The sequence below is a fragment of the Acaromyces ingoldii genome, assembly GCF_003144295.1.
Source record: "Acaromyces ingoldii strain MCA 4198 unplaced genomic scaffold FA10scaffold_1, whole genome shotgun sequence".
Taxonomy (NCBI): domain Eukaryota; kingdom Fungi; phylum Basidiomycota; class Exobasidiomycetes; order Exobasidiales; family Cryptobasidiaceae; genus Acaromyces; species Acaromyces ingoldii.
This window is the reverse complement of record NW_020290247.1, coordinates 4,020,903-4,046,570: the sequence shown is the minus strand read 5'-3', so window position 1 is coordinate 4,046,570 and position 25,668 is coordinate 4,020,903. Positions and strand designations below refer to the sequence as shown.

Sequence of the window (25,668 nt, the reverse complement as noted above, 5' to 3'; positions counted from 1 at the left end):
CGAGCCCACATGTTGTCCAAACGTCCACTGGCAGCTCTCGCTGTTTTACAGAAAGCCCAATCTATGCGGAAGGGGTGAGTCGTCTCTCGGCGTTGCGGCGTCCATTGACGACTGTGGGAGACAATCAGCATTGAAAAAGGAATACTTTTCGGACCTCAGGAAAATCGACTCACAATCGGGAGACTCGAGAGTCATCTCGGGCGCTCCATAAAGGGCCTTGTCGACGGCCTCGACACCAAGCATGAAGGAGTGGTCCTGGTTACCGACCTCGTACCTGAAGACACTTGTGAGCAAGGGGTTCATTCCACACAGGCACAGGAAGAGTCACTCACTTCCAGCTGCCGAACCTTCCTCGGCTGAGAATGTTGTACTTTGACTCGAGTGTGGGCAGGATAGCTGACAGGGCAGCGTCGCGTCCCAGGCTGGGGGTAGGGTAGCCCGGCGTAAACTTGCGGTGGTACAGACTGACGATTTCGTCGCCGGGCAAGCACAGCTCCGTGTTGACGCAGCCCTGGACTGTCTCGGCCAGAATCGTCTGCAGGTTGACGGGCTTGGCGCTCGACTCGGACACCTCCATCATCAGCGACCAGTAGGGACCGTCCTTGGGCGTCGAGTCGGGTTTGCCCTGTGTTGGGTCCGCGTACTGGAGCGTGGGCAGCTTGGCGCCCTCTGCAGGGCAGTTGTTGGGCGAGTAGTTGGAGAAGATGGTGGCGCGGTAGAAGGGGCAGTTGTCCTCAGGGAAGTAGAGCCAGCACTTGTCTCCGATGCGCTCAGGCTGCTTGCCGCGGATACCGATACCAATGACGTGCGTCGACGAGTAGATAAGGCCCTCCTTGGCAGCCTTGAGCTGCTTGACGTCCGATTGGTCGGCATCCTTGAGGTTGTCGATGAGGTAATCAACGCCCATGGTTGACACAAGGTGCTTGTACTGGATCTTGGAGCCGTCGTCGAGGCTGGCCGTGTGGGCCTTTGCGTCGATGTTGACGACCTTACGCTTGAACTGCAGCTTCTCCTGCGGCAGCGTCTTGGCCACGGCCTTCCAGATACCTCCGGTGCCCCCCTCGGCGGGGAACTTGAACGTAGCGTTGGGGCCCCAGCCGCCTGCCACCTTCTTGTAGAGGGTGTTGCTCAGACTGAGCTTGAGCGAGGGGGCAGCCACACGCTCACCGAGCCACTTGCATTGCATCTGATAGAGCATCATCGAGTCAACATGAGTCGTCGCTTCATTTCGCTTGCACTTGCACTTACAGTCGTGGTGGGGAAAGCCCACACCTTGTAGTTGTAAGGGCGCATAAATTGGTCGGCAATGCCCTGGCCCATCATGCGCATGATCCACTCGTCAAAGGTCTGAGGAGCATCCTTGGCGCGGACTCGGACCTCTGCGGCGTCGATCATACCCTCCAGGGCTTGGACCTGGTCCTCGACGGGAAGGACCGAGATGTTGTTCTGGTAGGGGACTGAGGATAGAGTCAGTATGGGGGAAAGGAGAGAGCAAATCTCCTAATAAAGAAACAAGAGCTCAACATACAGGGAACCCAGATGTTCTTCCTCCGCACATAGGAGACACGCTGGTGGTTGTACCAGTCCTTCTCGTTGGGCAGAGCCTCGGCGATAACGTCATCGAAGTAGGCGTAGTGGCTGAAGATGACGTGTCCACCGACATCGAAGAGGAAGCCCTCCTTGGTCACATCGGTGCTGGCCAGGCCGCCGGCTTCCTCGTTAGCATCGACAAGGAGCCAGGTGGCAGTGTTCTTCGGAAGAAGGAAGTTCTCTTTGTCAGCCCTGGGAGAAGCCCGCTTCCACCACCGGCTGATAGCACTCACGAGCTGGTTGAGGCGCTTGGCGGCACCGAGACCGGTGGGACCTGTTTACGTGAAGACGAGGCATTGGCGATCTGCGGCCGACGAGCGGGACTACAAATTCCTAGACTCACCAGCACCAATGACAAGCGTGTCGACCGAGGTGGAAGAAGGCATGGCTTTTGCGGTGGGAGCGTTGGAAGCGAGGGTGAAGAGAGGGAGAAAGAGAGAGAAAGAGAAAGGGAAGGCGAGGAAGAGTGTCTCAGTGCAAAGGCCTGCCTGGGCTGTATCGGCTCGGAGAAGGTTCTGAAGGGTGAAGCTGGATGGTGTTGAAGGGGCAGCTAGCTCTACCTGGCGTTTGATCAACGTGTCTTTGAATTCCAACTTTTAGTCGTTTCCCCTCGCGCGCGCGCTCTCCCTCCCTCGGCCTTTCTCGTTTTTCCTCCTGAATTTTTTTTTTAGAAGCAAGTGCCTTTCGCATTCGGTCGTCGGGGTTCAGCTTGCTGCAAATCAACACTCGCTCCTTAGCTCATGAGCTGCCCTGCCTTGCCCGATTCGATGCTATGTCAAAACCCTGCCAGCCGAAACAATTAGTTCTTTCTCCTGCTGTCGCGAGAAAGGCGCAGGTGCGCAAGCTGCAACGAATCGCTGCCCACATAACGAGCAGCGCGGGAGCTCGCTTGTGCGCGAGGTTGATGCTTAATTTTTTTTTCCTTGCTCTTTTCTTTTTAGTTCGGCTGCCAGAGGAAAAAAGACACTGCCACCGTTCCGAACCGAAGGCAGAAACTACCCTCCAAGCTACTTTTGCTTTGCAATCAGCTAGCTGGGGTTGACAAGCGCAGACGGTTGCGTTGATTGACAGTCAAATCAGTCACATAAGATGACGAAAAATGACCAGGCTACCCTGCCATACCCACTTTCTCCTTTCTCCGGGCTGTTCTCCCAAAGGACTCGGGCAATGATTGGCTTTGCGATATGTGCAACACGTTGAGACGGACGTAATGCCCGGCGTCAATGGTGTTGACCATGGGGCTCACAACATTTGGATCGGCAAGCCGACCGGCGCGACCATCAGCTCAAGAAGAGGGCACGGATGAAGGAGAAGACAGATTGAAGAGCGACTCTGTCACTGCTGACACAATTTTCCCTTCTTCCAATTTTTCCAATTCTTCCTCTTCTCTCGAGGTGGAGACACGAAAGGCGGTATAGGAAGGTGTCCGTCAACCATGGCCAAAGGAAGACATCGAAAGCCGGAGAAGACGGCGCTGCCTGCGGGCGCGCAGGTCATGACGGGCAAAAGTCGGAGTAGACAAAAGGCATCGACCTACTCACGGCCCTTGCCCGTCCGCGTGCAAGGGGCAGAGGTGCCGGGGAAGAGGCCGACAAAGAGCACAGAGGGCTGGTTACAGTACCTCTGGAGGCTAGCTGGCTTTCCGTCCTCAAGCGAGAAGAAGGGCAAGGAGCAAGAGGAGGGAGAAGAGCTCGTCACGGGCCGGTGGGATCCTATGTCGAAGTCGGTGCAGTTAGAAGTGAGCGTTCCGATACAAGGCGGGCCTGGACCGAGACAGGAACGGAGCAAAGCGATGCGCCTGCTGTGGGAGTGCGGCTTCTTTGGCAAGGGGACTCTGAGCAGGAGTGAGCCGACGTGGCGAATGCGGCAGATCAACACCATACGGATCGTGCGAGAACGTGAGAGAGGCGGCAAGAAGGGTGAGTTGCGTCAATGTCAATGGCCGCCCGAGTCAGAGAAGTGCTGAGCTTTCAACGGGTGCACAGTCTTCACGCCTGAGGAGCTGACGGCACTTCGGCGAAAGGAGAGAAAAGCGGCGAAGATCGAGCGAGCGAGGCTTGCCGTCCGGGCTGGACAGCAGCTCCCGGACGGCATCACAGCCCTCGGCGGCACTCTGACCGAGGAGGACGAGCGAGAAATTGAGCGACAGGTCGAGCAGGAGATGAAGCAGGAGGCTGGCGAGGGAGCCTACGGAAAGCACATTCCTGGCCTCATTTATCTCAAACCTTCAGCGGAGAGCACGAAGGAACGCTCGTCCGCTCCTGCTGTCGCTGATGGTGATATGTCTGTGACGCAGAAGAGTGCTAAACGCGACGACGACGACGATGACTACATTGACGTCGAAGATGTCGAGAGGCTCCAACTCAGCAGCTACGAAACGCTCTTCTTGGCGGGCATGATCGGAGTCCTGCAGGTCATCGATGAGAGAGGCAACGTGATCCCGTTGCCAGACCTCTACGGCCTGCTGCTGAGCAACTCGCTCCCACCGACGCTCCTCCCGACCTCTCCCCTCTCTCGGCCTTCTGCCGAGCTTGTCGCCTCGGTCTCTCGACACTGGGCCAGACCCGACAACCCCTTTCTCATCACCTATGTCGCCTATCACCACTATCGATCCCTCGGCTGGGTCGTCCGATCCGGCCTCAAGTTCTGCGTGGATCTGCTATTGTACAAAAAGGGGCCAGCATTTTCACATGCCGAGTTCGGCGTCGTCGTCGTTCCTACCTACGAGGACGGGGACGACGACGACGACGACGACGACGTGGAGAGCAAGACGCCAGCGCCATTTGGACCGAGAGAGGCACAAAAGGACTGGGTATGGTTTTCGTCGACGAATCGAGTCCAGAGCCAGGTCCTCAAAACGCTCATCCTCTGCCACGTCGCGGTCCCTTCGGTGAAGCGCATCGGTGAGGAGCAGCTCAAGCGGCCGGAAGCTTTTGTCGACGCTCTCCAGTCTGGTCAAAGCTATTCGGTCAGAGAGACAGCCATCCGGAGATGGGTGCCCGCCAGGATGAAGCCATGATTGCCACACCTTTTTCTTCCTTCATCATGTTCTAGTACAGCATTCAGTCACCACACGGCCATCAGACGCGAATCATCTTGTGTAATAACATGAATTCCTTTTGGGTGCACTTCTAGCGATGCGTGATGTTGTTCTCTTTCCTTTTACTCCTTTGCTTTCCCCTTGCCCTTTGCCTTCCGTCTGGCCTCTGCAGCCGCCGCCTTTGCGTTCGGCTTCTCCTTGCTCTGCGGCTCCTCGACCGTGCCATTGGAGGCCGCAGCCGGTCCATCAGCTGGAGCATGGCTTCCATTTACCTTGGGAATCGGCGGGGCCAGCATCCCATCCCCAACGCCGCTCCCTGCCGCAACAGCGCCTTCTCCGATGTTCATTTCTCGCGCCGCCCTCTCGACCAGCTCCCTCATCATCCTTTCCCTCTCTTCCTCCTGCCCTCCACCTTGCTCTATCGCCTTTCCCTTTCCTTTTCCTTTTCCCTTTCCATTTTCTTTGCCTTCGCCCTTCCCAGCACCTGCCGCCACCACCTCCTCCTCTGTGCTCGGTGCCGAGAATTTCTTCTGCACCTCGCGGTAGTGCGCCATCTCTCGCTCGCTCACACTCGGCACCAGCTCGCGGAGCGCAGCCTCAAAGTCAACACGGGCGACCTTGACCTCGACCTCCTGGGGCCGCGCCATCTCGGCGAGGTAGTACTGCGGCGTGATGGGCCAGGGATGCTGGGCGTCGCGCTGTTCCTGCGGCGCCGCATTGAGCGCCGCAATCGTCTCGTCGACGTCGGCCGCCTTGCGCGTCATGGCCTTGAGCATCGCGTCGGAGCACAGCGCATAGAAGTCGGCGCCCGTCAGGTTGAGCGGACACTGGTCGGCAATCGAAGAGAGATCGCCGACGTCGGCGTCGAGCTTGAACTTGCGCGTGAGGGCCTGGAGAATGTTGAGTTGCGCCGCGTGCGTCTCCGAGACGGAGAGATAGAGCATGCGGTCGAAGCTGGGTAAGGAGCAGAAGAGGAGTGTTAGAATGAATATGGCAGTGTAGTGTGTGCTGGCTGGTCACTCACCGACCAGGACGTAGCAGGGCTGGATCAAGTAGATCAGGCCGATTGGTCGCACCAATGACAAAGACATCACCAGAACCGTCACCTGACGCCATTCCATCCAGCTCGGCCAGAAGCTGTGACACGATGCGATCCATGACGCCGCCCGAGTCGCCCTGGTTGCCACGCTTGGGTGCCACACTGTCGAGCTCGTCAAAGAAAATGACACAGGGCTTGGCATCCCTGGCTCGTTGAAAGACACGGCGGACATTGGCCTCGGACTCGCCAATGTACATGTTGAGCAGCTCGGGCCCCTTGACGCTGAAGAAGTTGAGCGAGCAGCTCGTGGCGACGGCCTTGGCCAGCAGCGTCTTGCCCGTGCCCGGTGGGCCATAGAGCAGGATACCGCTGCGCTTCTTGAGCCCGTCTGAAAAGAGCTCGGGGTGCTCGAGGGGAAGCTGAATTGTGTCGAGGATGTCATCCTTGACGCTAGCGAGGCCACCGACATCGTCCCAGGTGACATTGGGAATCTTGGGCGCACCAATGCTCTCGCTGTAGCTCTGTCTCGCCTTGTTGAGGCCCACTTCAAAGTCCTTGCCCGTGATGCAGAAGCCAGCAGAGACGATGTCCACATCACGGACCGGCAGGCCATGGTGGCCAGTGACCTTGCGCAGACGCTCCATCGAAGCCATCTTTGCTCGAGACACGAGATCGACGAGGTCGGCCGCCACAAGGGCGGCCGTCTGCGTGGCCACGCTTGCGAGGTTGACGTCGATGCTGAGTGGGGCGCCCTTGAGGCACGTCTCGAGGATGGCCAGGCGCTGTGCTTCGCCGGGCGCGTCGATCTGGACTTCGTGCTTGAAGCACCCTAGGACACCCGTCGGACACTTGTCGGCATCGCTCGTCGTGCCAAAGACCGCGACGGGCAAGTTGGACGAGGCCGTGGCCTGCCGCAAGCCCTCAAAGCAGTCCTGCAGCACAGAGGCCATCGTTGGCTCCTGGCCCGTCTCGAGGGCCTGGCTCTTTCGCGCAAGCGCATCGACGTTCTGCAGGAGCAGGATCGCTGGGGCGCACGAGGCAGTCTGCTCGAAGCGCGCCCGCAGGACGCCCTCGGTCCTCGCATCGGTGTCGGCGATGAGGTCGAAGCAGTTGATCTCGACGAGGTGCACTCCAGCTCGCTGTGCCACCCAGCGGGCCAGCGTCTTCTTGCCCGAGCCTCGCGCGCCCTTGAGGAGCACACCGAGGTGCAAGCCAAAGCTGGCAGCGTGGGGCAGAAGCGTCGCTTGGACGAGGCGCATCAGTGTCGCGTACACGCTCGTCTCAGACGTCAGCGGTGACGGGGCCGAAGGCAGCGGGGGCGTGTCCGTGACGACGCCGAGCCAGGCCTGCACGTCCGCGACGCGGGTCTTGTCAACGCCCGTCTGGACAATCTTTGTCAAGCTCGTGTCGACGACGCAGCCCAACTCGCCCAGCCGAGCCCGGTGAGCCAGCTGGAACTCCTGATCGTTTTGCTGCTGCCCTTCGTCGTCGGCACCGTCGGGCTCGTTGAGCTCTGGCGTCAGGCTGCTGATCCGGAAGTGGACCACCGCCGTCGGTCGCTCCTTCTCCGCGTCTGCCCCGGGCAGGCTGAGCTCGGTGTTGTCCTCCGCACTGGCCGTCTTGTCGTCGCTCGACTCTTCGCCCTCGTTTGTGGATCTCGTCCACCGGACCTTTGCCGAGTCAAAGGCCACCGACACGATGTCGTCCTCCTTGACGACCCGCCGTCTGCCCTCAAAGTAGGAGCGCAGCGCATTGAGAAACAGCGGCTGGTAGGCGCGGTTGATGCTCAGCGGGCCGGCGATGCGCGAGATGCTGAGTGCGTCTGCAAAGGGCAGCGGGAGCGGGCAGTCGGCTAGGGGCATGCCCTGCTTCTGCTGTTCGTCAATGCTGTCGCCGCCTCCGTCAGCCCTGGTCCGGAGCCCACGCAGGATCAAGTTGGGATAGGGCCGGAGCGGATCAAACGAGGCGTCGGCAAAGAGATTGCGCAGCAGACCTGGGGACAGGTATGCAAGAGGATCAGTCGTCGAGCGGGAGCCCGAGGCGATGCTGCGAGCGAGAAGCGATGGGACGGCAAACAGCTTGACGACCCTCGACTTGTGCTGCCCCGCCAGCTCTGCAAGCGCCCAATCGCCCTCAAAGGCACCTAGGTGCGCAAGCCCTGATTCGTCGAGGAGCACGCAGTTCTCCTCGTCAAAGTCCTCGACACCATTCTTGGCCAATGCGGCAATGACGACTGCACGACTCTCTAGCGGTCTCGGCGTGAATCTCGCTGCCGCCGCTGCTGCTGCTGCGGTTGCTGCCGAGATCGACACATCTCCCTCTCCCGTGTCTTCCTCGCCTACATCGCTGGCAAAGTCATCGAGGACGTTTTGGGCCAAGAAACGCTCGTCGATGGCGACGTCCTCCTCCTCCCGAGTCGCACGCGGGGCAGAAGGGCCACCGTTGACTAGAGTCCTTTCTCCCCCCTCCTGCTCCTCCTCGTCGCCGTGAGAGAGGGTGACAAACATCTCCGTTGCTGTGGCCTCGTCTCCTCGGCCAGTCAAAGCCAGACCCTGAAGCACGGGCTCGGTCATGACGACGCGAAAGGCCGCTCCTTGGACAGTCAGCTGGTCGCCCTGCCTGACGATGCGACCATCGAGCGCAGACGAGAGGGCCTCCTGCAAAGCCTGGGCAAAGGAGAATGCTTCGGACGAGAGGGCGGCAAGAAAGACGTGGGTGAGGACAATGGGATGGTGACGTCCAATCGTTGTCTCGGCCGCGTCGACGAAGCGCGCAGCGAGCGAAGCAGGAATCGATATTGTAGCCTTTGGGCAACAAACCATGTCTCGTCAGTCACCTTTCCCAGTCCGGCGTGCTCATACCGACGACCTATCAACTCTCACCTGCTGCTCCTCTTCCTTCTCCTCACTTTCCTCCGCTCCTGCAGTCCCATTGAGGTGTGTATGCGCCGTGCCGTTGGGCTGAGCGGGCTCGACGCGGAAGATGAGACTCGCCAACCCATCGCTACTCTCGTCACCGCTGGCTCGATCGGAGGTCGTCTGGGCTGAGACATAGAGTACCTCTTCATCCTTCCTCCCATCGCCGAAAAGCTGCTGGACGAGGTGTGCGGGCCGAACGACGGCGACGTCCCTCGTTGTGCTCCTGTGGTCCAGCGAGGGGTCCGGCTCGACCCTCGCCGGGGTCCGCGCCGGCACCGCAGCCCAGGCCGTCATTGCACTGTATCAGAGAGGGCAAAGGAAAAGAGCAAGGGGCCCAGCGCTTGCTTCTTCTGTTGTTCTCGAGACGGATACTGGCGCAGAAAGGAAGAAGAGACGACCGGTTGCTGCCCCGGAGGCGGCTTGCTTGACCGGAAGCTGGGGAATTCCTGAACCTGAAAAGTCGACTTGCCGTCCGTCCGTCCAACTCCACGTGTGGGCGCGTTCGCCAGTCCGAAACCCGAAGAAAAGTCAGTTGCAGCCTTGCTCCACCTTTCTTGTTGTGTCGCTCTCTTGGTTGGAGGCTGCTGCTGCGAGGGGCTGCTCGTCTGACGTGGTCTCGATTGACGATGGCGACGCTGCGGCGGAGCGTGCGGGAAAGCGCGAGGAAGAAGCAGGAGCAGCAGACGAAGGTCAAGCTGGAGGATGGGGAAGAGGAGGAGGAGGGAGAGGGTCAGCGCTGGAGCGATGACGAGGAGTCGTTGGAGGAGGAAGAGGAAGAGGACGACTTTGACTCGGACAGAGATGAATGGAAGCCGGAGAAGCGGAGGAGAAAAGCAGGTCGAGGCAGAGCTCGGGAAGAAGACGGCGAAGACGAGGAGGAAGAAGATGATGATGTGGGCATGGAAGACGAAGGAGAGGAGGATGTGCTGCGCGAATTGGAAGACGTGGTGGGGTCGACCAAGAAGCGGAAGCGACCGACGACAGCAACAAAAGTGAAGAAAATCAAAGTTAAGATCGGCGGGAAACCAGCAGAGCAAAGAGCCGCAAGAGACGAGGACGAGGACGAGGAAGTGATGCGCCAGGCCGAGGAGGCGTACGCGGCGCAGCAGGAGGCCGAGGAGCAGGAGGAGGCACGGGAGGAAGCCAAGCGACTGTGGGACGAGGCAAGGGCCAGAAAGGCAGCCAGAGAAAATCCTTCTGACGGTTCAACGGCGGCGGCAGTGTCTGCTTCTCCCAAGCCAGCAGACGCCGGTGCTGCCAGGGCTGCGCCGGAGAAGAGGTCCCTCGACTCGTGGCTTGGCGTCGAAGCGCCCGCGTGGCCCACGACGACGCCAGAGGCCATGGTCAACGATCGAGACTCACTCTTTGTCGGCTATGTGTATGCGCTCGAGTCGTCGTCTGCGAGCCAGCTGTCGAGGCTGCTGTCGCACCTGGCGCGCACGGTGCATCCACAGAGCATCCCCACGGAGCGCCTTCCCTCTGCGGTGCGGCACCTGGCGGCGACGCGGAGAGGGTCGACGCACGACATGCACGCCTGGCGCTGTCTCGCCCTCAAACGCGGTCGCAATGGACTGGGTGGGCCCGAGGACTTTGGCCTGGAGGAGGGGCAGGAGGACGACGGCGAAAAGCACGGCGGCCGCGAGATTGCCAAGGCCATCAAGGAGCTTGGCGCCACCGACGTCCTTGTCGTCGTCAGCCGTTGGTATGGCGGCACGATGCTGGGGCCGGTGCGCTTCCAGCACATCTACAAGTGCGCTCATGCCGCCCTATCTCGGTATCTGCTCGATGAGGTGCGTTTCCTATCAAGTCTTCCTCTGCGCATGCTTTTGGCGATGCTGATGTTGACGTAAATCTGTTCTCTGCAGGCTCTAGCGCCAATGCGAGAGCAGCTCAAGGGTCTCGACGCCGCCATTGCCGATCTACGGGCGCGCCTGGGCACCTCGTCCTCGCAGCAACAGCAACAGCAGCAGCAGCCACCGGCATCCAACAGCAGCAGCAGCACTGCCTATGCTGACCTAGACCCCGGAAAGGCAGCGAGGCTGATCAGTGCGCGGACAAAGACGATTGAATTGCTCGAAAAGCGACTAGCAGCGGCGAGATGAGCAAGCCAGCTGACGCCCGCGTTTCTCGCGCTGCTCCGTCGGCCGTCGGACGAAGGCCTCGCCGCGCAACCGCAACCGCGCAGGTTCGTCGACCTTCTCTCCCTCTCTCCTCCTCCTGCACGCGCGCGCCTCTTCAACCTGCGCCTTTCTTCTCCTCTACGCTCACCTCAGTGACAGCCTCGCATACTCATCTCTGCCACGTCTCATAAGCGATGAAGGTGGCCGTCGTGGGAGGAGGGCCCTCGGGCCTCGTGGCAGCCAAGACGCTCCTCGACTTTGGTCATGATGTCGTCCTGCTCGAGCGCGAGGCCTGCATGGGCGGCGTATGGAGCCGTTTCCGAGGCTATCCACTCCTCCGTCTGCTCAACACCAAGCATTCGTGAGTGCTCCTCCAACCCCCTTTCTACAGTGACGACTCAATCATACTCCATCACAGCTTCCGCTTCTCGACGCTGGGTATGCCGCGCAACTTTGACCTCTTTCCAACCAAGGGTCAGGTGAGCCACTACCTCGACATGTACATCGCCCAGCACAACCTCGCAAGCATCATGCGCCTCGCCACAGCCGTCACTTGCATGCGCCCGAGGAATGATAGCGGCGGCAGTGCGGGATGGATATTGACGCTGAATGGAGGCCGTCAGGAGAGCTTCGACCATGTCGTCGTCTGCACGGGATCCTGCTCCAAACCCTGCGTACCCGAGATCAAGGGAAGAGAAGCGTTTGAGGCAGCAGGTGGCCTCTGCCTCCATTCGAACCAGCTCCTCGACCGTTCTCTTTTGCAAGGCAGGCGCGTCGTCGTCGTTGGCTTCGGCCAGAGCGCACTCGAAGTGGCCAGCCTCGCTGCTGCCGCGGGCGCATCGCGCACCACCCTCGTCGCCCGTCGCGTCACCTGGAAGCTGCCGTCCACTTTGCTCGGCCTCGTCTCCCTCGACCGCCTCCTCGTCAACCGCTTCGGCGAGGCTCTATTGTCGATGGGACGGGCACCGACCTGGTCGTGGAAGCGCGCCCTTCGCGCGGTGCTGCTCTCGCTCGTCGAGCTCAGTGCCAGGTGCGAGTTCAAGCTGGGAAGCAACAACCTCCTGCCAAAGTACGACCTTGCCACGGCCATTGATCACCACGATGTGCGTGATCTGTATGCGGGCAGGGCGAGCCACGAGGCCAAGCAGATGTTCTTCGACCTCGTCGACCAGGGCGCCGTCTCCATCGTGCGCGACGCTACCATCCGCGTGCTCAAGGCTGACCGTAGCGTGCTGTTGTCCAACGGCAGCACCCGCGGCTTGTCTGCCGACGTCGTCATCTTTGCCACGGGCTATCAAAGGGGCCTCCCCGACTTTGTGCCGGCCCACGTCAGGACAGAGTGCGCGCTGCTGTATCGCGGCATCCTCCCTTCTGGCCCTTCTGCCCCCGACGGCCTCACCTTTATCGGGCTGCAGACGCACACGCACACGCAGGCACACGCACGTACGCGCTTCACAGCAATGACGCTCCTCGTCGCTGAGCTGTCAGCCCTCTGGATCGCGCGCCACCTCGAAGGCCGTATCTTCCTGCCAGCCTCGTGCGACTGCGACGAGAGCACACAGGCGCATGCAAAAACGCCCCTCGCGCACATTGATGCGCTCCTGTCGGACCTTGGTGCCGAGCTCGGCTGGTTCGCGCGCACCGTGCGCCAGGGCCTCGGCGTTGTCGCGGATGATCCTGCGCTGTACGACGGCGTCTGGGATCGCGTTGCGCAGATCCGCGCGGCTGAGATCCAGACGGGCAAGCTCATGCTGCCGGCGGCTGCTGCTGGGAAGGCACACGAAGAGAGCGACACCGTCGGAGGGCCGCTCGAGGGAGCGCAATCGAGCAGCGAGCAGGTCAGTGCCGACGGAGAAGAGTTGGCGATGCCGGGCGCACTCTCGCTGGACCCTGCCCACCCCGACGCAGAGGAGAAAGAGGCAGAGGAGGTCAAGGAAGAGGAGGAGGAGGAGGAGAAGAAGGAGAAGGAAGAGGAAGGAGAAGAGACGGGTGACGAGGACGAGACTGTCCAAGGGGATGATGTTGCTCCACCCAAAGAGGCAGTGCCGGAAGAAGACAAGGGCATCAAGGGAACGCAGCAGGCCAACGAAGGACACGAGGAACAGGCAGAGTCTGTCGAGGAAGATAAGGAGAATGTTGTCCGAGGAGAAGAAGGAGAGGGAGACTCGGCAAAGGGCAAAGACGCAGAGAGCAGCGATGAGGAAGAGGCCAAAGTCGAGGGCGTGCAGGAAGTCGAAGCAGAGAAGGCAGGCGAAGAAGTCGATGACAAGGAAGAGGAAGTTGAGGAGAAGGAGGACGAACAGATCGACGAGTCATGCGCCACGATCAGCGAAGTGGGCGAGACGGGCAAGAAGACAGACGACACAGTTGTGGAGAAGGAATTGGACGATGCCACTGTGGAGCAAGAGGCGGGAAGAGGAGAGGACTACGCAGAACACAAGGGACTCGACGCCATCAAAAGAGCCTTGAGCTTGCTGCAGAGCAAGGGCAAGTCCGACTCCTCGTCGCTCGAACGAAAGAGGCCTCCGAGCGTCATCTCGCTCTCAAAGTGCAAGATCATGTCGCACATGCCCACCACCATGACCACAATGATGGGCAGTGCAAGTAAGGGCCACCGTCCTATCCCAGCAAAGGCGGTGAGGCGGCAGCCCTCGCCCGCTCCCGTCGCCAGGCACGCCCGGATCCAGGACCCACTCGGCGTCCGTCTGCTGTGGAAGCGTCCCAAGCAGCCACCTTCTACCTCTTCGTCTTTCTCGGCGTCTGTGCAAAACGACCAATTTCCCTTTTCACCTCCTCTCTCGCGCTCCTCCTTCAGCTCGAGCGCAGCGCCAAGCCTGGCATCGTCTCCGTCGTCATTTACCGTCTCCGTCTCGAGTGGCGATCGATCGCCTCGAGTGAGGACTCCCTCCTTGCTCGACCGCCTCGACGACTGCTCGACTGCCGTGGAGATCAAGGCCATCTTTGACAAGCAGCAGCAGCATCAAGCGGCCAATGTCTCCCACGTCGGATGCCCCCTTGTCAAGCCGATTGCCCGCCGTGGCCCCCTGACGACGCCTCCTCAGCAGCAGCACCCGCCTGCCCTCATCCGCATCACCTCCCAGGGGCTGCTCGAGGTCGTCGACTCAGACTGAGGCCATGTGGTGGATTGCTTTTATGTCTATTGTACAGCGATGTGAAGGATGACAACACCAAGAAACGAGAAATGAATGAGATGTGCAGAGTGATGATGAAGAGAAGCAATAAATGCCTTTTACCGACCGCCAAAGCGATTGCCCAGCTCCCTTCGTGCCCACCCTCCGACATTGGCGGCCACGCCCGCCGCTTCGCCCCACGGCGAGCCGCCGAGGCCTGCGGGCGGCGTCCAGGATGCGGCGGCCTCTCCGGGCTTGCCCGATGACGACGCGCCGCCGGCTGCCGAGGCCGACGCCTTCTTGGCGCGCTGCACCGCCTGGGCCTGGCTGACGATTTCGTTGATGTTTGTCTCGAGGACGAGGCCGCCCTGGATGACCTCGTCGAGGATGGCGTGGACGACGTCGAAATGGAAGATGAGGTCGAGCTCGCAGACGTTTTCAAATACGCGGTCGAGCGACTCGACAAAGACTTGGATCAGGTCGAGAATGCCGAGCTCCGACTCGGAGGCATCGACGACAAAGACAAAGTAGAGCGTGGCATAGTGGCGGTAGATGACGCGCAGCTGGCTGTCGCTTGCTGCTGCTGATGCTGCTGCTGCTGTTGATCCTTGATGGGAGGTAGGGCCTTGGTGCGACGGCAGGAGCGCGGTGAGCTCGGGCGCATCGAGAAAGTTGCACAGATTCGACGACGCCGCGGTGCGCTGGTGGACGAGGGTGAAGATGCGCGAGAGGAGCGCCTGCTGGCGCGCGGCGGGCAGCTGCGTGTAGAAGCGTGTCAGCCGCGGCTTGCCGTGGTTGTTGAAGATGAGGGCAGCGCGGATCGTCATTGCTCCTTGGCTGCTGCTGCTGCCGTGGCTTGTGCTGCTGCTGCTGCCCCTGCCTGACGACGGAAGATCTGCGACGTGAGGCAAAAAGTCTAAAATTTACCAAACGTGCCGATGGACGCGCGCCCAGCCAAGGAGGAGCGCAGCCACGGGCCGAGAAAAAAAAAAGAAAAAAAAAAAGGCACAATCACAGCCTCGCTGCTCTCTGATCTCGTCGTCTCCCCGGATTGGGTGCCCACGAGCACGGTTCGCCCTCGACCACGAACACGATTCAGCCCGGTGCGCGCTCGCAGCACCCAACACACGATCGCCCAGCATGCTCTCGCTGTATACGCTGACGTTCTATTCGAGCATCCTCCTGCTGCTCGCCGTGGGTGAGTATTTCAGGAGGCGCAACCTCCACCACGCACGCATCCATCCACACTGTGGCTGACTGTGCCTCTTTCCCGATTCACAGCAGTGTACCTGGCCCGGTATCGCCTCTTCCACCTCCTGCCGGCGTCGCTCCAGGACCGCCTCTCGCCCTCGCTGCCCACATCGTCGACTTCGTCGTCGTCTCGCGTGCCCCGAAGCCTGTATGCGCGCCTGCCCACGTACGACTGGGCCTCGTCGCGCCTCGCAGGCCTGCACTCGACGCTGTTTGACATTGAGGAAAACATGCGCGACTCGGCAGAGACGCGCTCGGGCCTCGAGCAAGCGGGCGCCGACGAGGTGAAGCGCGTCATGCAGCAGCAGGGTGTGGTGAGTAGACGATCAATGTCCAGCACGGGAACAGCTCTGCTGACTTGGGGGACACTGTCATCAGGACTTTGACACGGCCAGGCTCATTGTCAACCAGCGGCGCTTCCAGAGCAACAACATCGATCCCAGGACGGGCATGCCGTTGGACAGCAAGGCCGTCACGTTTGAGAATCTCCGGTAGCTGGCGCTTCTTTTCGATACCATTTTGCTATAATATCATTACCACAATGGCGTGCACAACAGCAGGAGGAGGAGTGATGACAACGGGAGGAGCTTATTGTACAGAGAGAGGCAAAATCAGCCCAGCCGGAGACCCAGAGCGAGGCCGGCCAGGAAGGTGCCGCGCGTGGGAAAGTCGGCGGTGAGAAAGTGGACAAAGCGGTTCCAGAGCCGGGCCGCGCGCGAGTCCTTCCAGCCGCGCTGCGACGTGACCGACTCGGTCATGCCGCTCGACGCATTGTCGGCGGCCACTGCGCGCGGGTTGGTGGACGCTGCACTGTCCAGAGAAGATTCGTAGCGCTTCGAGAGCGCCGACCAGTTGACTCGGACGAGGCCCTGGGAGTTGAGGTATTGGAGAAGCACGAATGCGCCGCCGAGGAGAAAGGCGATGAACTTTGCGCCCTTTTTGATAAAGACGCCTGCGCAGATGCCACACACGGTGCCAAAGCCGAGATTGTAAGGGTTGACTTGTGACTGGGGCAGATCCTTGGGCGCGGGAGGCGTCGTTGATGATGGTGGTGGTGGTGACTGCGGTGTGGGCGCGGGAGCAGCGGTGCTCGACTCCAGGCTGAGCGACTTCTGAGACTGGAAGAAGCCAAAGATGCCGAGCGAGAGGCCGAGCGACGTGGAGAAGATGCCGACGCTGCTTGTGCTGCCACCGCGTGCCTGGCCTTGCTCACTACTGCTCCGGAATGTGCTGCTCAGTCGGGGCCAGGCGGATGTGGGACGAGGAGGAGACGAAGAATGGGCCGAGAAGGGAGCTCGAGTCGCCCGTAGCACCCGAGCCAGCTCCAGTCCAAGCCCTGAGCGGCCCACCGAGCAGCGCAGCGTCCCTCTTAGAGCCATGTTTCCCGAGTACAGAGCCATGCTTCTCTTTACTTGTGTTCGCAGGCGGTCGCTGGCTTGTCGCAGAGGAGGAATAGCAAATGTTGCAGTGGAGGGTAGGAAGCGGACGCCTCAGAATGGGGCACTGCTTAGCTAAGCGACTCCGCGCGCGAGTCCGACGGTCGGTTTCAGACATATCATTCGACTTTATACAAAAATAAAAGCAATACAAAATGTCAAATAACCAAGTGCCGCGAAGGGGGGGGGGAGAGGGTTAGTTTTTGGTTTCCAATTTGAGAGGATAGAGTCGTCCGGCCAGGCAGGGCCGTTCGGGTGGCCCCAGGCTCGTGAGGTGCTCCCGTCATCCTCAATTTTATTTCGTCGCCATCACACGCCACATTTAACGCTCCCGATACAACGCGATAAAAGCGAAAGCCAAGGGGTGACAGGGCATAGAGATTAAAGAAGGCAACAAGGTGCCCACGGAACGGCACGACACAGCAGCGCCCGGCCGGGATCCCACAGCTCTCTTCTCCGACCCCAGCACGTCGACGGGCGCGCGTGTCTAGGAGAGGGGCGTTGGATATTCTCAGATTACCGACGGCTCGTGTGAGGCGCGCGCATAACGCAAGACTCACTCGATCGACCGCCACAGAAGACGCTGCTGATGCCTTTGGCGACGCCCCGTGCGACACGAGACTGAAGGCAGATTCACCAGGCAAGACACAAGAGGCCGACAGCGCGACCGTTTACTGTACGAGCGAATGACGCCGAGGGCCACACCGCCGGCAGCGGCGGCGAGGGCGGGGGCGGGGGCGGTAACAGCAGCAGCAGCAGCCGCCGCTGATCTGACAGATGGAGGGAGATGGACGAAGAGAAGGGGGAGGAGGGGGAAAAGAGGGCAAGCAGCAAGGGTAACAACGGCTGTTTCGACGATTCTCGTTGCTTCGTATCTCGTCGTCAATGGAGCCGTACTCACACATGGCGCAGCCCTCTCATCGCGGTTCACCGACGACTGCGCCCAGGCACAGGCGCAGAGATGTACTGGGGAAGGTACATCGATGGACAATTGGGAGGAAAAGTGGCAAGGCGCGTCTGTTGTCTTGGGAGGAGGAGCTGGAGAGGTGCAGAAGGCGCTCGCAGATGTCGACGATCGGTTACCGACCTATCCTCTACAGACGACAACGCGAGCAGCGGTCAGTCCGATGGCTACGCCGGACAGTGGGCCGTTCCAACGACGATCCACACCATCAACGGCGCCGCAAGAGCGAGCGACATTGTCACGGAGAGCCTATCAAGTCTACACCTCGGGAAAGGCACTGGCGGTTCCGTCGAGCTATGTGTCTAGCATCGCCTCGTCGTGGGATCCTGGCTCGCGCAGTATCTGGTTCCAGCGCAAGGCCGTCATCATCACGTCAATCTTTCTTGCCATCTTCATCGTTCTTGCCATCGGCGCAGCCGTATTCTTGAGAGATCGAAGGGAGGACGATGAGCTGCTGGAGGAGGAGCTCGATGTGAGCGACGAGGCGGCACTGCAGCGCATGCGAGAAGAAAGGAGGATGCGAACAGCGAATAAAGACAATGATGGTGGATCGAGTGAGAAGAAGAGGAGAAAGAAGAGGAGGAAACAAGAAGGGACACAAGACGGTCAGGAGGAAAAGTCTGCGGCAGGAGGAGGTGCAAGATCGAGCGCTTTGAACGCCAAAGTTGCTTCGAGGTGGGCAAGAATACCGTTGAGGAGGAAGAAGAAGAAGTCAAGAAGCAGCGACGAGACCGAGCCAGAGGTGGGCCTGGGCATGCCACGGAGAAGCACAGAGACGATCGAGGTACACAACGGAGTCGAGGCAAGCGGCTCCTCCGGCTCCTCCCATCACCGATCTGGCAACGAGGGCGAGACCTCATCGTCGTCGAACCATCACGACGAGCCGAGGTCATCCGGAGGCGCCGGTATGGGAGATAATGCAGAGTTGTCGGCAACCATCGAAGAGGCAGAGCGTGCAGCGCAGCATCGGGGATCCACCACTGCCACGCATGCAGTGGATGGCGAAGCATTCCCTCCAGCTTACATCCCACGATCTGGCAACGGAACAAATGCTTCACCGCCGCCAATGCATCCGCTGGTGCAGAGGCCGCTCGCTGGATCGGCGCGTGACGCGATGCAGTCTCACGACGATGAGAAGTCTCGTGCAGCAATACGAGACGGGGTGTCCCTTGACGCTCCTCCCAGCAGGGCAGAAGATGACGATGTCTACACGCAACCGTCTATCGCCGCAAGCAGGTCATCCTTTCAGCCTCTTGTGCAGCCCAACTCGCCTACGGCCGCCAATGAGAACAGGGACCGGTACGCTGCTCATCTTGCCACGGACGACAAACAGCTCCTCGGCCAGATTCAAAGTGCAGCATCCATGCCGTCCGCCTCGGCACCGATCTATTCGTCGTCTTCTGCCAATCTCGGTCCAAGCATGCCGGGGCCTAGCGCAGAAGAAGCAGACGAGGACAATGCTGCAGGACCTGCCTCTTCCATTGGGCCGTCGGCGCCTGACATGCTCGACCAAGAAGGCTTTGAGAGGCTGGATGGCGAATTGGATCGAGACGCTACATCCTTGTCGCCACCGCGCGATGCTGACCTGGCCGGTGAGCCAGTGCGCGATGTCAAGGGCAAAGCCGCGGTGCATTCCCAGGCCGATCAAGGGACTTCTGCTGCATCGTCCGCATACATGCTCCCTGCGCCGCCCACGCTGCATCAACCGACGTTCTCACGCTTCGACATGCCCTACGCGACCGAGTGGCAGAGGCCCTCGGCGCCCAGACCATCGTCTCCTCTCGCGCCACAGGCTTCTTCGCCATCGTCGACTGCAGAAGCGCAGCCGCCTTCTGCTCCTGTTGCCTCGGCACCTGCCCCGGAAGAAGAGGAGCGACGAGAAGGTCAGCAATCGGAAAAGGCGCAAGAGGCCCTCGAAGAGCAACGGCGCGCGACGCTGGCAGTCGTCGGTAGTCGGCCCGGTCAGCGTGATGACTTTGTCGAAGACGAAGAGCAGACCATGGCCGACCACCTTCCTCGATACGAACCCCAGCGTCACGTTGCGTCCGGAGCCGCTCCTAGTGCGCCGTCGCTCCCGGCCCCTTCTGCACCACCAGCACCCCCCGAAGAAGAAGAATAATCACTAGCGTTACCCATATTCTCTTGTATCTTGTACCACTGCTCTACCTTACCCCAGCTTCCACCATCGTTGATCTTTGCTTCACGTCATGGACACTACCCCTCTCCTCTTTTCACAGTCCATTCTTCTCCCATCATCTTCGCAATTGACATCAACGATCCTTCTACATCTATGAAAGCAGTCTAGTAAAGAATTGGGCCTCATTTTGCTGCCGAAGAAGTGGCCTGGGCAAGACGGGCAAGGCGAAGCCGGACGGCATTGGCGTGTGCTTCGAGCTCCTCGCACTCGGCCAGATGGACGACGTGTGGCCCGAGAAGCCGAAGGCCGTCGGCCGTGAGGCTCTGGCTTGTAATGTTCTTTTCAAACGTCGACGTCGACACGCCGCTGTACTGCCTCGCGAGGCCGTACGTGGGCAGCGTGTGGTTGGTCCCGCTCGCATAGTCGCCGCACGACTCGGGCGACCAGGGCCCCACAAAGATGGAGCCGGCATTGATGACGCCCCTCGCCATTTCCTCGGGCTCGGCGGCCTGGATGATGAGGTGCTCGGGCGCATAGTCGTTTGACCAGCGCATCGCCTCTGCGCGGTCGGGCACGATGATCGTCAGGCTCTTTTCGATGGCCTTGCGCACCGTCTCGCAGCGGGGAAGCACGCGCGCCTGGCGGTCGAGCGCATACTCGATCCGGCCCAGCTGCTCGGGCGTCAGGGCAATGCCGACGAGGATGACCTGGCTGTCTGGCCCGTGCTCGGCCTGGCTCAGCAGGTCCGAAGCGACAAAGTCGGGGTCGCTCGATTCGTCGGCAATGACGAGCACCTCCGAGGGACCTGCGGGCATGTCGATCGAGACGAGGGCGTCAGTGTCGTTCTGCACCAGCATCTTGGCGGCAGTGACAAACTGGTTGCCCGGGCCGACAATCTTGTCCACCTTGGGGACCTTGGCCGTGCCGTAGGCCATGGCACCGACAGCCTGAGCGCCACCGGCCTTGAGGACGCAAGAAGCACCGACGCGGTCGGCGACGTAGAGAACCTCGGGTGCGATCGAGCCATCCTTTCTCGGCGGTGTAGCCAGCACAATCGTCGGGCATCGGGCCACCTGGGCAGGCACACCGAGCATCAGCGCCGTGCTCGGCAGCACCGCTGTTCCACCAGGCACGTAAAGACCGACGCGCTGGATCGGCCTGGCAAAGCGTCGGCAAACAACACCCGGCATCGTCTCCATCTCGAGGACTGCATCGTCCTCCCTCTCTCCCGTCTGCGCCTGCAGCTCGGCGCCCTTGCCACCAGCAGCTTGCGAAGCAGCAATGTTGCCGCCCGTCTTCTTTTGGGCGAGGTGGAAGGCGTAGATGTTCTTGTAGGCCTGGTCGATGGCGACCTTGACCTCTGGCTTGATCTTGGCAAGCACATCCGGCGTGGCAAAGGGGGGCCTCAGTACGGGCGAGTCGAGCTTGGCGCCGTCGAACTTGGCCGTGAGCTCGAGGAGAGCCTCGTCGCCCCTCTCCTTGACCGACTTGAGAATGGGACGACAAAGGTCCATGACAGCTTCCGTCTTGATCGAAGGCCGCTTCAGGAGCTCAGTCCGCTGCTTGTCATCGACGTCCTCGAGCTTGTACGACGTCATGTGGAAGCTGGGCGCAGCAGCAGCAGCAGCAGAAGGGGCGGCAGGAGCCGAGGCGATGGTGCTGACGTCCTTCTTCGTCTCCTCCTGAATGAACTGTGGCTTGGCGTCGCCCTTTCTCCGGCTGACCTTCTTCGCCTTTGCGTCCAGAGACCGCTCAACATCTTCGAGACTGACGCCGGCCCGCACGCAACGCGCCAGGGCAAAATAGAGGAGATCTGCAGCCTCGAAGGCGACGTGCTGACTGTCCTCGTCCTTTGCCTCGACAAGCTCGGCGGCCTCTTCTCGAATCTTTGCAGAGAGAAGCGCCGGGTCCGAAAAGAGCCGAGCTGTGTAGCTTCCCTTTGGTGCCGACTCCTTGCGCGAGACCAGCGTCGACTCGAGAGCGGCGAGACCAGCCAGGGGACCGAAGCAGCCTTGCCTCTCGGTGAGATGGCAGAAGCCCTGGTGCTGAGCGCCCTTGCGTTGGCGCACGGTGAACTCGACGGCATCGGTATCGCAGTCGAAGCGAAGCCGGACGACTTCCTGCGTAGCACCAGACGACTCGCCCTTGCGCCAAAGACCGCGAGTGCGCGACTGGTAGACGGCCGAGCCGGTCAGGAGCGACTCACGGATCGACTGACGTGAAGAGTAGACGAGGCCGAGGGAAGTGCCGAGCGACGAGGCGACGACGGTGGTCGGGAACAGGCCGTCAGCCCGGTCCGACTTGAGGGGAGAGACGAGGGCTCCGACCAGATCCAATGTCCCCTGCTTGCTCTGCGCCTTGTCTTCCTTGACCAAGTCGAGCTGCGACGTCTTGACGACGAGGGAAGCGCCCAGCTGCGAAAGGCGAGCCACATCGTCCAGCGTGGGCACCTCGGCGCTCGCCACTTCAACAAAGACGGGCCGTCCATTCTGCTTGGAATCCAGCGCTTCCCGGAATTGAGCGACCAAAGCACCCGTCTGCGCATCGCTCGCTGAAAGCCCCTCTGGAAGTGTGACGAGGGCTCCGGCCACGCCGTTGTCGGCGAGCTCGGGAAGCGACGTTGACGTGCGAGCATCGACATGCAGGATGAGACGCGAGGCGGGAACACCCGACTGGAGGAGCTGGGGAGCGTCGTTGGCTGACGCGACGACGGCTTCGGCACCTGCATCGAGGGCATCACAGGCGGCCGAGGTATCAGCGGGCGACGACAGGAGGACGGCGTAGGAGAGGGAAGCGGGGAGGGACTGTGCAATGCCCTTGAGGGCCTGCTGTGGGATGAGGAGCGGTGCGGCGCGAGACAGGACGGCGAGCAGCTGCTTCTCTTCTTCAGCTGGCCGCACACCGTCCAGCAGCGCCAGCACCGGCGTTGCAAGCGATGTCATCGTTGGTTGCCGTTGTCGAAAACTTCTCGCCGAGTCAAGTTATCTTCCTCTCAAAAAAGTTAAATTTATTTCGACAGAGCTCTGACCAATCCTGAAATCGAGAAGAGCGCGGACAAGCAATCGCTGAAGATGAAAGAATGCACATCAGTCAATGGCAAGGACACTGCACATGCAGCATTTTCATTGGACAGGCAAAAACAGATCTCTGGACAGGACCTCCGCCCTCGAGAAAGAAGGCTTGAGCGGTGAGATAGATGGTGAGAGGTTGAGCCGTGGGCAAACACGTGATCCTGTTCACGTGCCTTTTCTTCTCGCTTTTTTGTTCTACAAAAGCCAATTTTTCAGGCAAGACGACGTTGGCCTCCCTTCCCTCAATACGGCCCGCTCTTCTCCACGGCTTTCTTCTGCTTCTAAAGCCAGGTGAGTCTTCACGTTGCAGTCGATCTCCAAATGATGAGCTTCTACTCCTTTCCCCGGCCTACACGACCATGCCGAGACGACAAGGTTTGCTCGATCGCTGTCGGGCGCTTTTCTGTTCTTTTGTGCATGCCAGCACATCTTTGTCTGATCCATTCCTTCCTTTCTCTTCTTTGAATACTCTTGCTGACATGCTCTCTTCTCTTCTCCCTTTTGCGACTTTGTGTCTTTGTTGGTGAAGAGGTGAGTCATTATGGTCCTAGCTGCAACGCCACACCGCCGCTCCGGCGAGCTGCTCTCCGATGATGAAAGATATGGTATCCAGCCAAAATTCGCAGTTTCCACTCTAGGGCCCGCAAGCACCTCTTTCTAGCGGGGAGGTGGGGCCTGTCAAGCTCCCCCTTTGTTTACCCACACCCCTAATCGGGTGGGTTGCCGGCTCGAACCCTCCGTCTGACGGAGTGTCGGTGGCCAGTGGTGCATTGTGGGTCGAGCTGGGCCTGGCCTGATGAGGGTCCGCAGACCTTCCTTGGAAGTCCGAGGACAGCAGCTTCCGGTTCCAACTTTGCTTTTGCTTGGTCAAAGGAACTGTCGTACTGACTTTGAAAGGTGTCGTCTTTCCAACCAGGTCGAGCGAGCAGTCAGACCCATCGCCACCCTGTCCATTCTGTAATTTTACATGTGCGTGTTCTTTTGCTTGCTGCCTTGGTCTGCCTCTGTGTTACTGTGATGAGCATTTTTCTATAAACCGATAGCACGGGAAGAGCCGTCGAGAGTGGGCGGTCTGCGTGCCTCCTCGTCGTCCTGTGATGGGGCTCCTCTGTGATGCGCGGCGTCGTCCTATACTCTTGGGCTTTCCTGGTGCGAGGGAGGTTGCTGGGCGCTTCTGTCACTGTTGAGCGAGACTCTCGGGTCGAGTTCCGGTGGCGGTTGAGCTTGTTACCTTCTGTGCACTGGTTGAGAGCCCAAGGGCAAGGACTCGATGCGGCATCCGTTGGGGTAGACGATGGCGGTGCCGCGCTCGCAAGGTCGAGAACTGGTTTTCCTGATGTGACACTTTCCCTTTTTTTTCTTTTTCTTTCCACTTTCTAGAAGACGGAGCGCTAAAATAAAATTTTCATCTTTGTCTCCAGACCACCAAAGATGTTCAGGGCACTCCGAGCATCTCCGCTCGCCGGACCATCCCGATGGATGTCGACGGCGGCTGAGCAGCAGGTGCAGCAGCAGGCAGCAGCGCAGGCAAAGGTGCCGACGACGCACTACCGCATCACCCTGCGGCGGTCGGCCATTGGGCTGCCCGAGAAGACGACAAAGATTCTCAAGGCGCTTGGACTGAGGAAGCGGCTGCAGAGCGTCTACCGTCCGCAGCGAGGCGACATGGCGGGCGCCATCCTCGCTGTCAAGGAGCTTGTCCACGTCGAGAATGTTCGGCGGCTCGATGGCGGCCTCGAAGAGGCTGCCAAGGCACAAGCAGAGGCCCATCTCCGTCAGGGCGACGAGGGGGCGGACGAGGTTGAACCGCTGGCAGTGAGGGACGAGGACGCCGTCTGGGTCAATGGGCTTGGTGAGGTTGTCGACTGGGGTGGAAAGCGGGCGAGAAAGGCGCCGCGGGGGTACAAGGTCGTAGCAAACGTCGCCAACGAGGTCCGACATGCCGAGATTGTCGGTGCCGCCAACGACAGTTTGAATGGTTCAGTAAATCAGCAATGAAGAATGTATTTGTATTTGTATGATGATGCTGAGTAGTGATGAGACAGTGTTGAGATGATACAATTACAGAACCTGCCAGTCCTCGCCGAGGAGGTCCTCCTGGACGTTGAAGTGGCGGACGACGTTGCCCTCCTGCGCGCACTGCTTGCCCTCTTGGCCCTTTGCGCTCGCGGCCTCGTCCTTGTCCCAGGTGGCCCAGTAGCGCCCGACTGTCTTTCCCGTCTTCATGTCCTTTGTCTCGGCCAAGAGCTTCGTCACGCTTGCGCCCGTCCGCTCGAGCTCTTGCTCGATGTGGGCCGGCGGCGGCGGCAGCGCTGCGGGCAGCTCCCACGTCGCAAAGGGGCGGCTCGTGGCCCGGATCAGGCTCGGCTCAAAGATGGTCGTCTGGAGCGGGCGGAGGCGCCAGCTGGTGGTGCGCATCTCGAGCGTGGGCGATGCTGCTGTGACACTACCGCTGCCGGGCGCGACGAGGAGCATCTGCGCCACGTACGGCTTGGCGATCCAGGCGACCATGGCGGTGCTCACGCCCGAGGTGCTCATGGCGAGCGCGATGAGGCCGAGGCGCGTCGCCATGGGCACATCGGCGCCGCCGAAGAGGAGCAGGGGAGAGGCGCACGTCGAGAGGCTCAGCGAGGCGAGCGAGAAGAGCTTGAGCCGGCCAAAGATGCGCGTCATGGGGCCATCGTACGTCGCCAGCACCGATTCGTCTTGCTGACGAGATGTAGTAGATGGTGGTGGTGGTGGTGGTGGTGGTGGTGGTGATGGCGCAGCAGTGCTGTTGAAGCGCGGGAAAGCGACGCTGCTTCGGAAGAGCTGTTGCCTCGGCGCAAGCAGAAGCCGCCGAGGCCCCAGCATGGTCATGGTCATTGTCGCCATCGTCGTCTGCTTCTCTGGAACAGGTTTGGTTGCCGCCTTTTTTTGAGAAGAATCAAACGTCAGTAGGGAAAGAAAGACTCACGTGGAAAGTCATCGA

The 25,668-nt window shown here is 60.4% G+C and overlaps 14 protein-coding genes across 14 annotated transcripts; 6 read left to right on the top strand and 8 right to left on the bottom strand.

The window, feature by feature from the left end:
• Positions 1–61: 61 nt before the first annotated feature.
• Positions 62–1,976, bottom strand: FA10DRAFT_225702 (FAD/NAD(P)-binding domain-containing protein; the record flags this gene model as incomplete). The annotated part of the gene is made up of 7 exons (XM_025518655.1): positions 62–111; positions 174–274; positions 333–1,186; positions 1,249–1,457; positions 1,529–1,751; positions 1,824–1,864; positions 1,934–1,976. The coding sequence occupies 7 exons, from the start codon at positions 1,974–1,976 to the stop codon at positions 62–64; spliced, it is 1,521 nt and encodes a 506-aa protein (XP_025381437.1).
• A 218-nt stretch (positions 1,977–2,194) lies between these two features.
• FA10DRAFT_43875 (hypothetical protein) lies at positions 2,195–2,967 on the bottom strand. Its single transcript, XM_025525487.1, has 2 exons — positions 2,717–2,967; positions 2,195–2,622 (listed from the first exon to the last, which is right to left on the bottom strand). Exons 1-2 carry the CDS (start codon positions 2,825–2,827, stop codon positions 2,329–2,331), a joined length of 405 nt encoding a protein of 134 aa, XP_025381436.1. The 5' UTR covers positions 2,828–2,967; the 3' UTR covers positions 2,195–2,328.
• A 1-nt stretch (position 2,968) lies between these two features.
• FA10DRAFT_43901 (hypothetical protein) lies at positions 2,969–4,789 on the top strand. Its single transcript, XM_025525488.1, has 2 exons — positions 2,969–3,509; positions 3,576–4,789. The coding sequence occupies exons 1-2, from the start codon at positions 3,026–3,028 to the stop codon at positions 4,607–4,609; spliced, it is 1,518 nt and encodes a 505-aa protein (XP_025381435.1). The 5' UTR covers positions 2,969–3,025; the 3' UTR covers positions 4,610–4,789.
• On the bottom strand, positions 4,686–9,019 carry FA10DRAFT_238119 (AAA-domain-containing protein). Its single transcript, XM_025519132.1, has 3 exons — positions 8,552–9,019; positions 5,655–8,473; positions 4,686–5,584 (listed from the first exon to the last, which is right to left on the bottom strand). The coding sequence occupies exons 1-3, from the start codon at positions 8,879–8,881 to the stop codon at positions 4,753–4,755; spliced, it is 3,981 nt and encodes a 1,326-aa protein (XP_025381434.1). The 5' UTR covers positions 8,882–9,019; the 3' UTR covers positions 4,686–4,752.
• Positions 9,020–9,213: 194 nt separating this feature from the next.
• On the top strand, positions 9,214–10,689 carry FA10DRAFT_283830 (hypothetical protein; the record flags this gene model as incomplete). Its single annotated transcript, XM_025523874.1, has 2 exons — positions 9,214–10,377; positions 10,453–10,689. 2 exons carry the CDS (start codon positions 9,214–9,216, stop codon positions 10,687–10,689), a joined length of 1,401 nt encoding a protein of 466 aa, XP_025381433.1.
• On the top strand, positions 10,655–13,898 carry FA10DRAFT_43996 (hypothetical protein). Its single transcript, XM_025525489.1, has 2 exons — positions 10,655–11,068; positions 11,126–13,898. The coding sequence occupies exons 1-2, from the start codon at positions 10,902–10,904 to the stop codon at positions 13,836–13,838; spliced, it is 2,880 nt and encodes a 959-aa protein (XP_025381432.1). The 5' UTR covers positions 10,655–10,901; the 3' UTR covers positions 13,839–13,898.
• FA10DRAFT_299534 (hypothetical protein) lies at positions 13,722–14,734 on the bottom strand. The gene has a single exon (XM_025524736.1). The coding sequence runs from the start codon at positions 14,663–14,665 to the stop codon at positions 13,958–13,960; it is 708 nt and encodes a 235-aa protein (XP_025381431.1). The 5' UTR covers positions 14,666–14,734; the 3' UTR covers positions 13,722–13,957.
• A 133-nt stretch (positions 14,735–14,867) lies between these two features.
• On the top strand, positions 14,868–15,641 carry FA10DRAFT_264792 (hypothetical protein). Its single transcript, XM_025520796.1, has 3 exons — positions 14,868–15,036; positions 15,120–15,403; positions 15,468–15,641. Exons 1-3 carry the CDS (start codon positions 14,979–14,981, stop codon positions 15,582–15,584), a joined length of 459 nt encoding a protein of 152 aa, XP_025381430.1. The 5' UTR covers positions 14,868–14,978; the 3' UTR covers positions 15,585–15,641.
• Positions 15,636–16,517, bottom strand: FA10DRAFT_264791 (hypothetical protein). The gene has a single exon (XM_025520795.1). The coding sequence runs from the start codon at positions 16,466–16,468 to the stop codon at positions 15,701–15,703; it is 768 nt and encodes a 255-aa protein (XP_025381429.1). The 5' UTR covers positions 16,469–16,517; the 3' UTR covers positions 15,636–15,700.
• A 494-nt stretch (positions 16,518–17,011) lies between these two features.
• Positions 17,012–19,708, top strand: FA10DRAFT_43719 (hypothetical protein). Its single transcript, XM_025525486.1, has one exon. The coding sequence runs from the start codon at positions 17,212–17,214 to the stop codon at positions 19,606–19,608; it is 2,397 nt and encodes a 798-aa protein (XP_025381428.1). The 5' UTR covers positions 17,012–17,211; the 3' UTR covers positions 19,609–19,708.
• On the bottom strand, positions 19,673–22,612 carry FA10DRAFT_264789 (putative histidine biosynthesis trifunctional protein). Its single transcript, XM_025520794.1, has one exon. The coding sequence runs from the start codon at positions 22,566–22,568 to the stop codon at positions 19,809–19,811; it is 2,760 nt and encodes a 919-aa protein (XP_025381427.1). The 5' UTR covers positions 22,569–22,612; the 3' UTR covers positions 19,673–19,808.
• Positions 22,613–22,881: 269 nt separating this feature from the next.
• On the bottom strand, positions 22,882–23,666 carry FA10DRAFT_264788 (hypothetical protein). Its single transcript, XM_025520793.1, has 2 exons — positions 23,614–23,666; positions 22,882–23,228 (listed from the first exon to the last, which is right to left on the bottom strand). The coding sequence occupies exons 1-2, from the start codon at positions 23,649–23,651 to the stop codon at positions 23,030–23,032; spliced, it is 237 nt and encodes a 78-aa protein (XP_025381426.1). The 5' UTR covers positions 23,652–23,666; the 3' UTR covers positions 22,882–23,029.
• Positions 23,667–24,176: 510 nt separating this feature from the next.
• FA10DRAFT_225521 (hypothetical protein) lies at positions 24,177–24,695 on the top strand (the record flags this gene model as incomplete). The annotated part of the gene is made up of 2 exons (XM_025518646.1): positions 24,177–24,471; positions 24,514–24,695. 2 exons carry the CDS (start codon positions 24,177–24,179, stop codon positions 24,693–24,695), a joined length of 477 nt encoding a protein of 158 aa, XP_025381425.1.
• Positions 24,696–24,701: 6 nt separating this feature from the next.
• On the bottom strand, positions 24,702–25,611 carry FA10DRAFT_264786 (hypothetical protein). The gene has a single exon (XM_025520792.1). The coding sequence runs from the start codon at positions 25,560–25,562 to the stop codon at positions 24,759–24,761; it is 804 nt and encodes a 267-aa protein (XP_025381424.1). The 5' UTR covers positions 25,563–25,611; the 3' UTR covers positions 24,702–24,758.
• Positions 25,612–25,668: the final 57 nt, after the last annotated feature.

What these genes read in the sequence shown, in the direction of transcription:
- FA10DRAFT_299534 (XM_025524736.1), bottom strand. Translation starts at nt 14,665, where the DNA reads ATGACGATCCGCGCTGCCCTCATCTTCAACAACCACGGCAAGCCGCGG.
- FA10DRAFT_238119 (XM_025519132.1), bottom strand. Translation starts at nt 8,881, where the DNA reads ATGACGGCCTGGGCTGCGGTGCCGGCGCGGACCCCGGCGAGGGTCGAG. An exon ending in AGAAGGAAGAGGAGCAGCAG is followed by an intron (nt 8,474 to 8,551) that starts GTGAGAGTTGAT and finishes TGTTGCCCAAAG; the next exon opens with GCTACAATATCGATTCCTGC. An exon ending in GCCCTGCTACGTCCTGGTCG is followed by an intron (nt 5,585 to 5,654) that starts GTGAGTGACCAG and finishes CTCCTTACCCAG; the next exon opens with CTTCGACCGCATGCTCTATC.
- FA10DRAFT_43875 (XM_025525487.1), bottom strand. Translation starts at nt 2,827, where the DNA reads ATGGTCAACACCATTGACGCCGGGCATTACGTCCGTCTCAACGTGTTG. An exon ending in CAGCCCGGAGAAAGGAGAAA is followed by an intron (nt 2,623 to 2,716) that starts GTGGGTATGGCA and finishes TGTCAACCCCAG; the next exon opens with CTAGCTGATTGCAAAGCAAA.
- FA10DRAFT_43996 (XM_025525489.1), top strand. Translation starts at nt 10,902, where the DNA reads ATGAAGGTGGCCGTCGTGGGAGGAGGGCCCTCGGGCCTCGTGGCAGCC. An exon ending in CTGCTCAACACCAAGCATTC is followed by an intron (nt 11,069 to 11,125) that starts GTGAGTGCTCCT and finishes ACTCCATCACAG; the next exon opens with CTTCCGCTTCTCGACGCTGG.
- FA10DRAFT_43901 (XM_025525488.1), top strand. Translation starts at nt 3,026, where the DNA reads ATGGCCAAAGGAAGACATCGAAAGCCGGAGAAGACGGCGCTGCCTGCG. An exon ending in TGAGAGAGGCGGCAAGAAGG is followed by an intron (nt 3,510 to 3,575) that starts GTGAGTTGCGTC and finishes ACGGGTGCACAG; the next exon opens with TCTTCACGCCTGAGGAGCTG.
- FA10DRAFT_264792 (XM_025520796.1), top strand. Translation starts at nt 14,979, where the DNA reads ATGCTCTCGCTGTATACGCTGACGTTCTATTCGAGCATCCTCCTGCTG. An exon ending in CCTCCTGCTGCTCGCCGTGG is followed by an intron (nt 15,037 to 15,119) that starts GTGAGTATTTCA and finishes CCCGATTCACAG; the next exon opens with CAGTGTACCTGGCCCGGTAT. An exon ending in TCATGCAGCAGCAGGGTGTG is followed by an intron (nt 15,404 to 15,467) that starts GTGAGTAGACGA and finishes CACTGTCATCAG; the next exon opens with GACTTTGACACGGCCAGGCT.
- FA10DRAFT_264788 (XM_025520793.1), bottom strand. Translation starts at nt 23,651, where the DNA reads ATGGACAGGGTGGCGATGGGTCTGACTGCTCGCTCGAC. An exon ending in GGTCTGACTGCTCGCTCGAC is followed by an intron (nt 23,229 to 23,613) that starts CTGGTTGGAAAG and finishes ATAATGACTCAC; the next exon opens with CTCTTCACCAACAAAGACAC.
- FA10DRAFT_264786 (XM_025520792.1), bottom strand. Translation starts at nt 25,562, where the DNA reads ATGACCATGACCATGCTGGGGCCTCGGCGGCTTCTGCTTGCGCCGAGG.
- FA10DRAFT_264789 (XM_025520794.1), bottom strand. Translation starts at nt 22,568, where the DNA reads ATGACATCGCTTGCAACGCCGGTGCTGGCGCTGCTGGACGGTGTGCGG.
- FA10DRAFT_43719 (XM_025525486.1), top strand. Translation starts at nt 17,212, where the DNA reads ATGACGCCGAGGGCCACACCGCCGGCAGCGGCGGCGAGGGCGGGGGCG.
- FA10DRAFT_264791 (XM_025520795.1), bottom strand. Translation starts at nt 16,468, where the DNA reads ATGGCTCTAAGAGGGACGCTGCGCTGCTCGGTGGGCCGCTCAGGGCTT.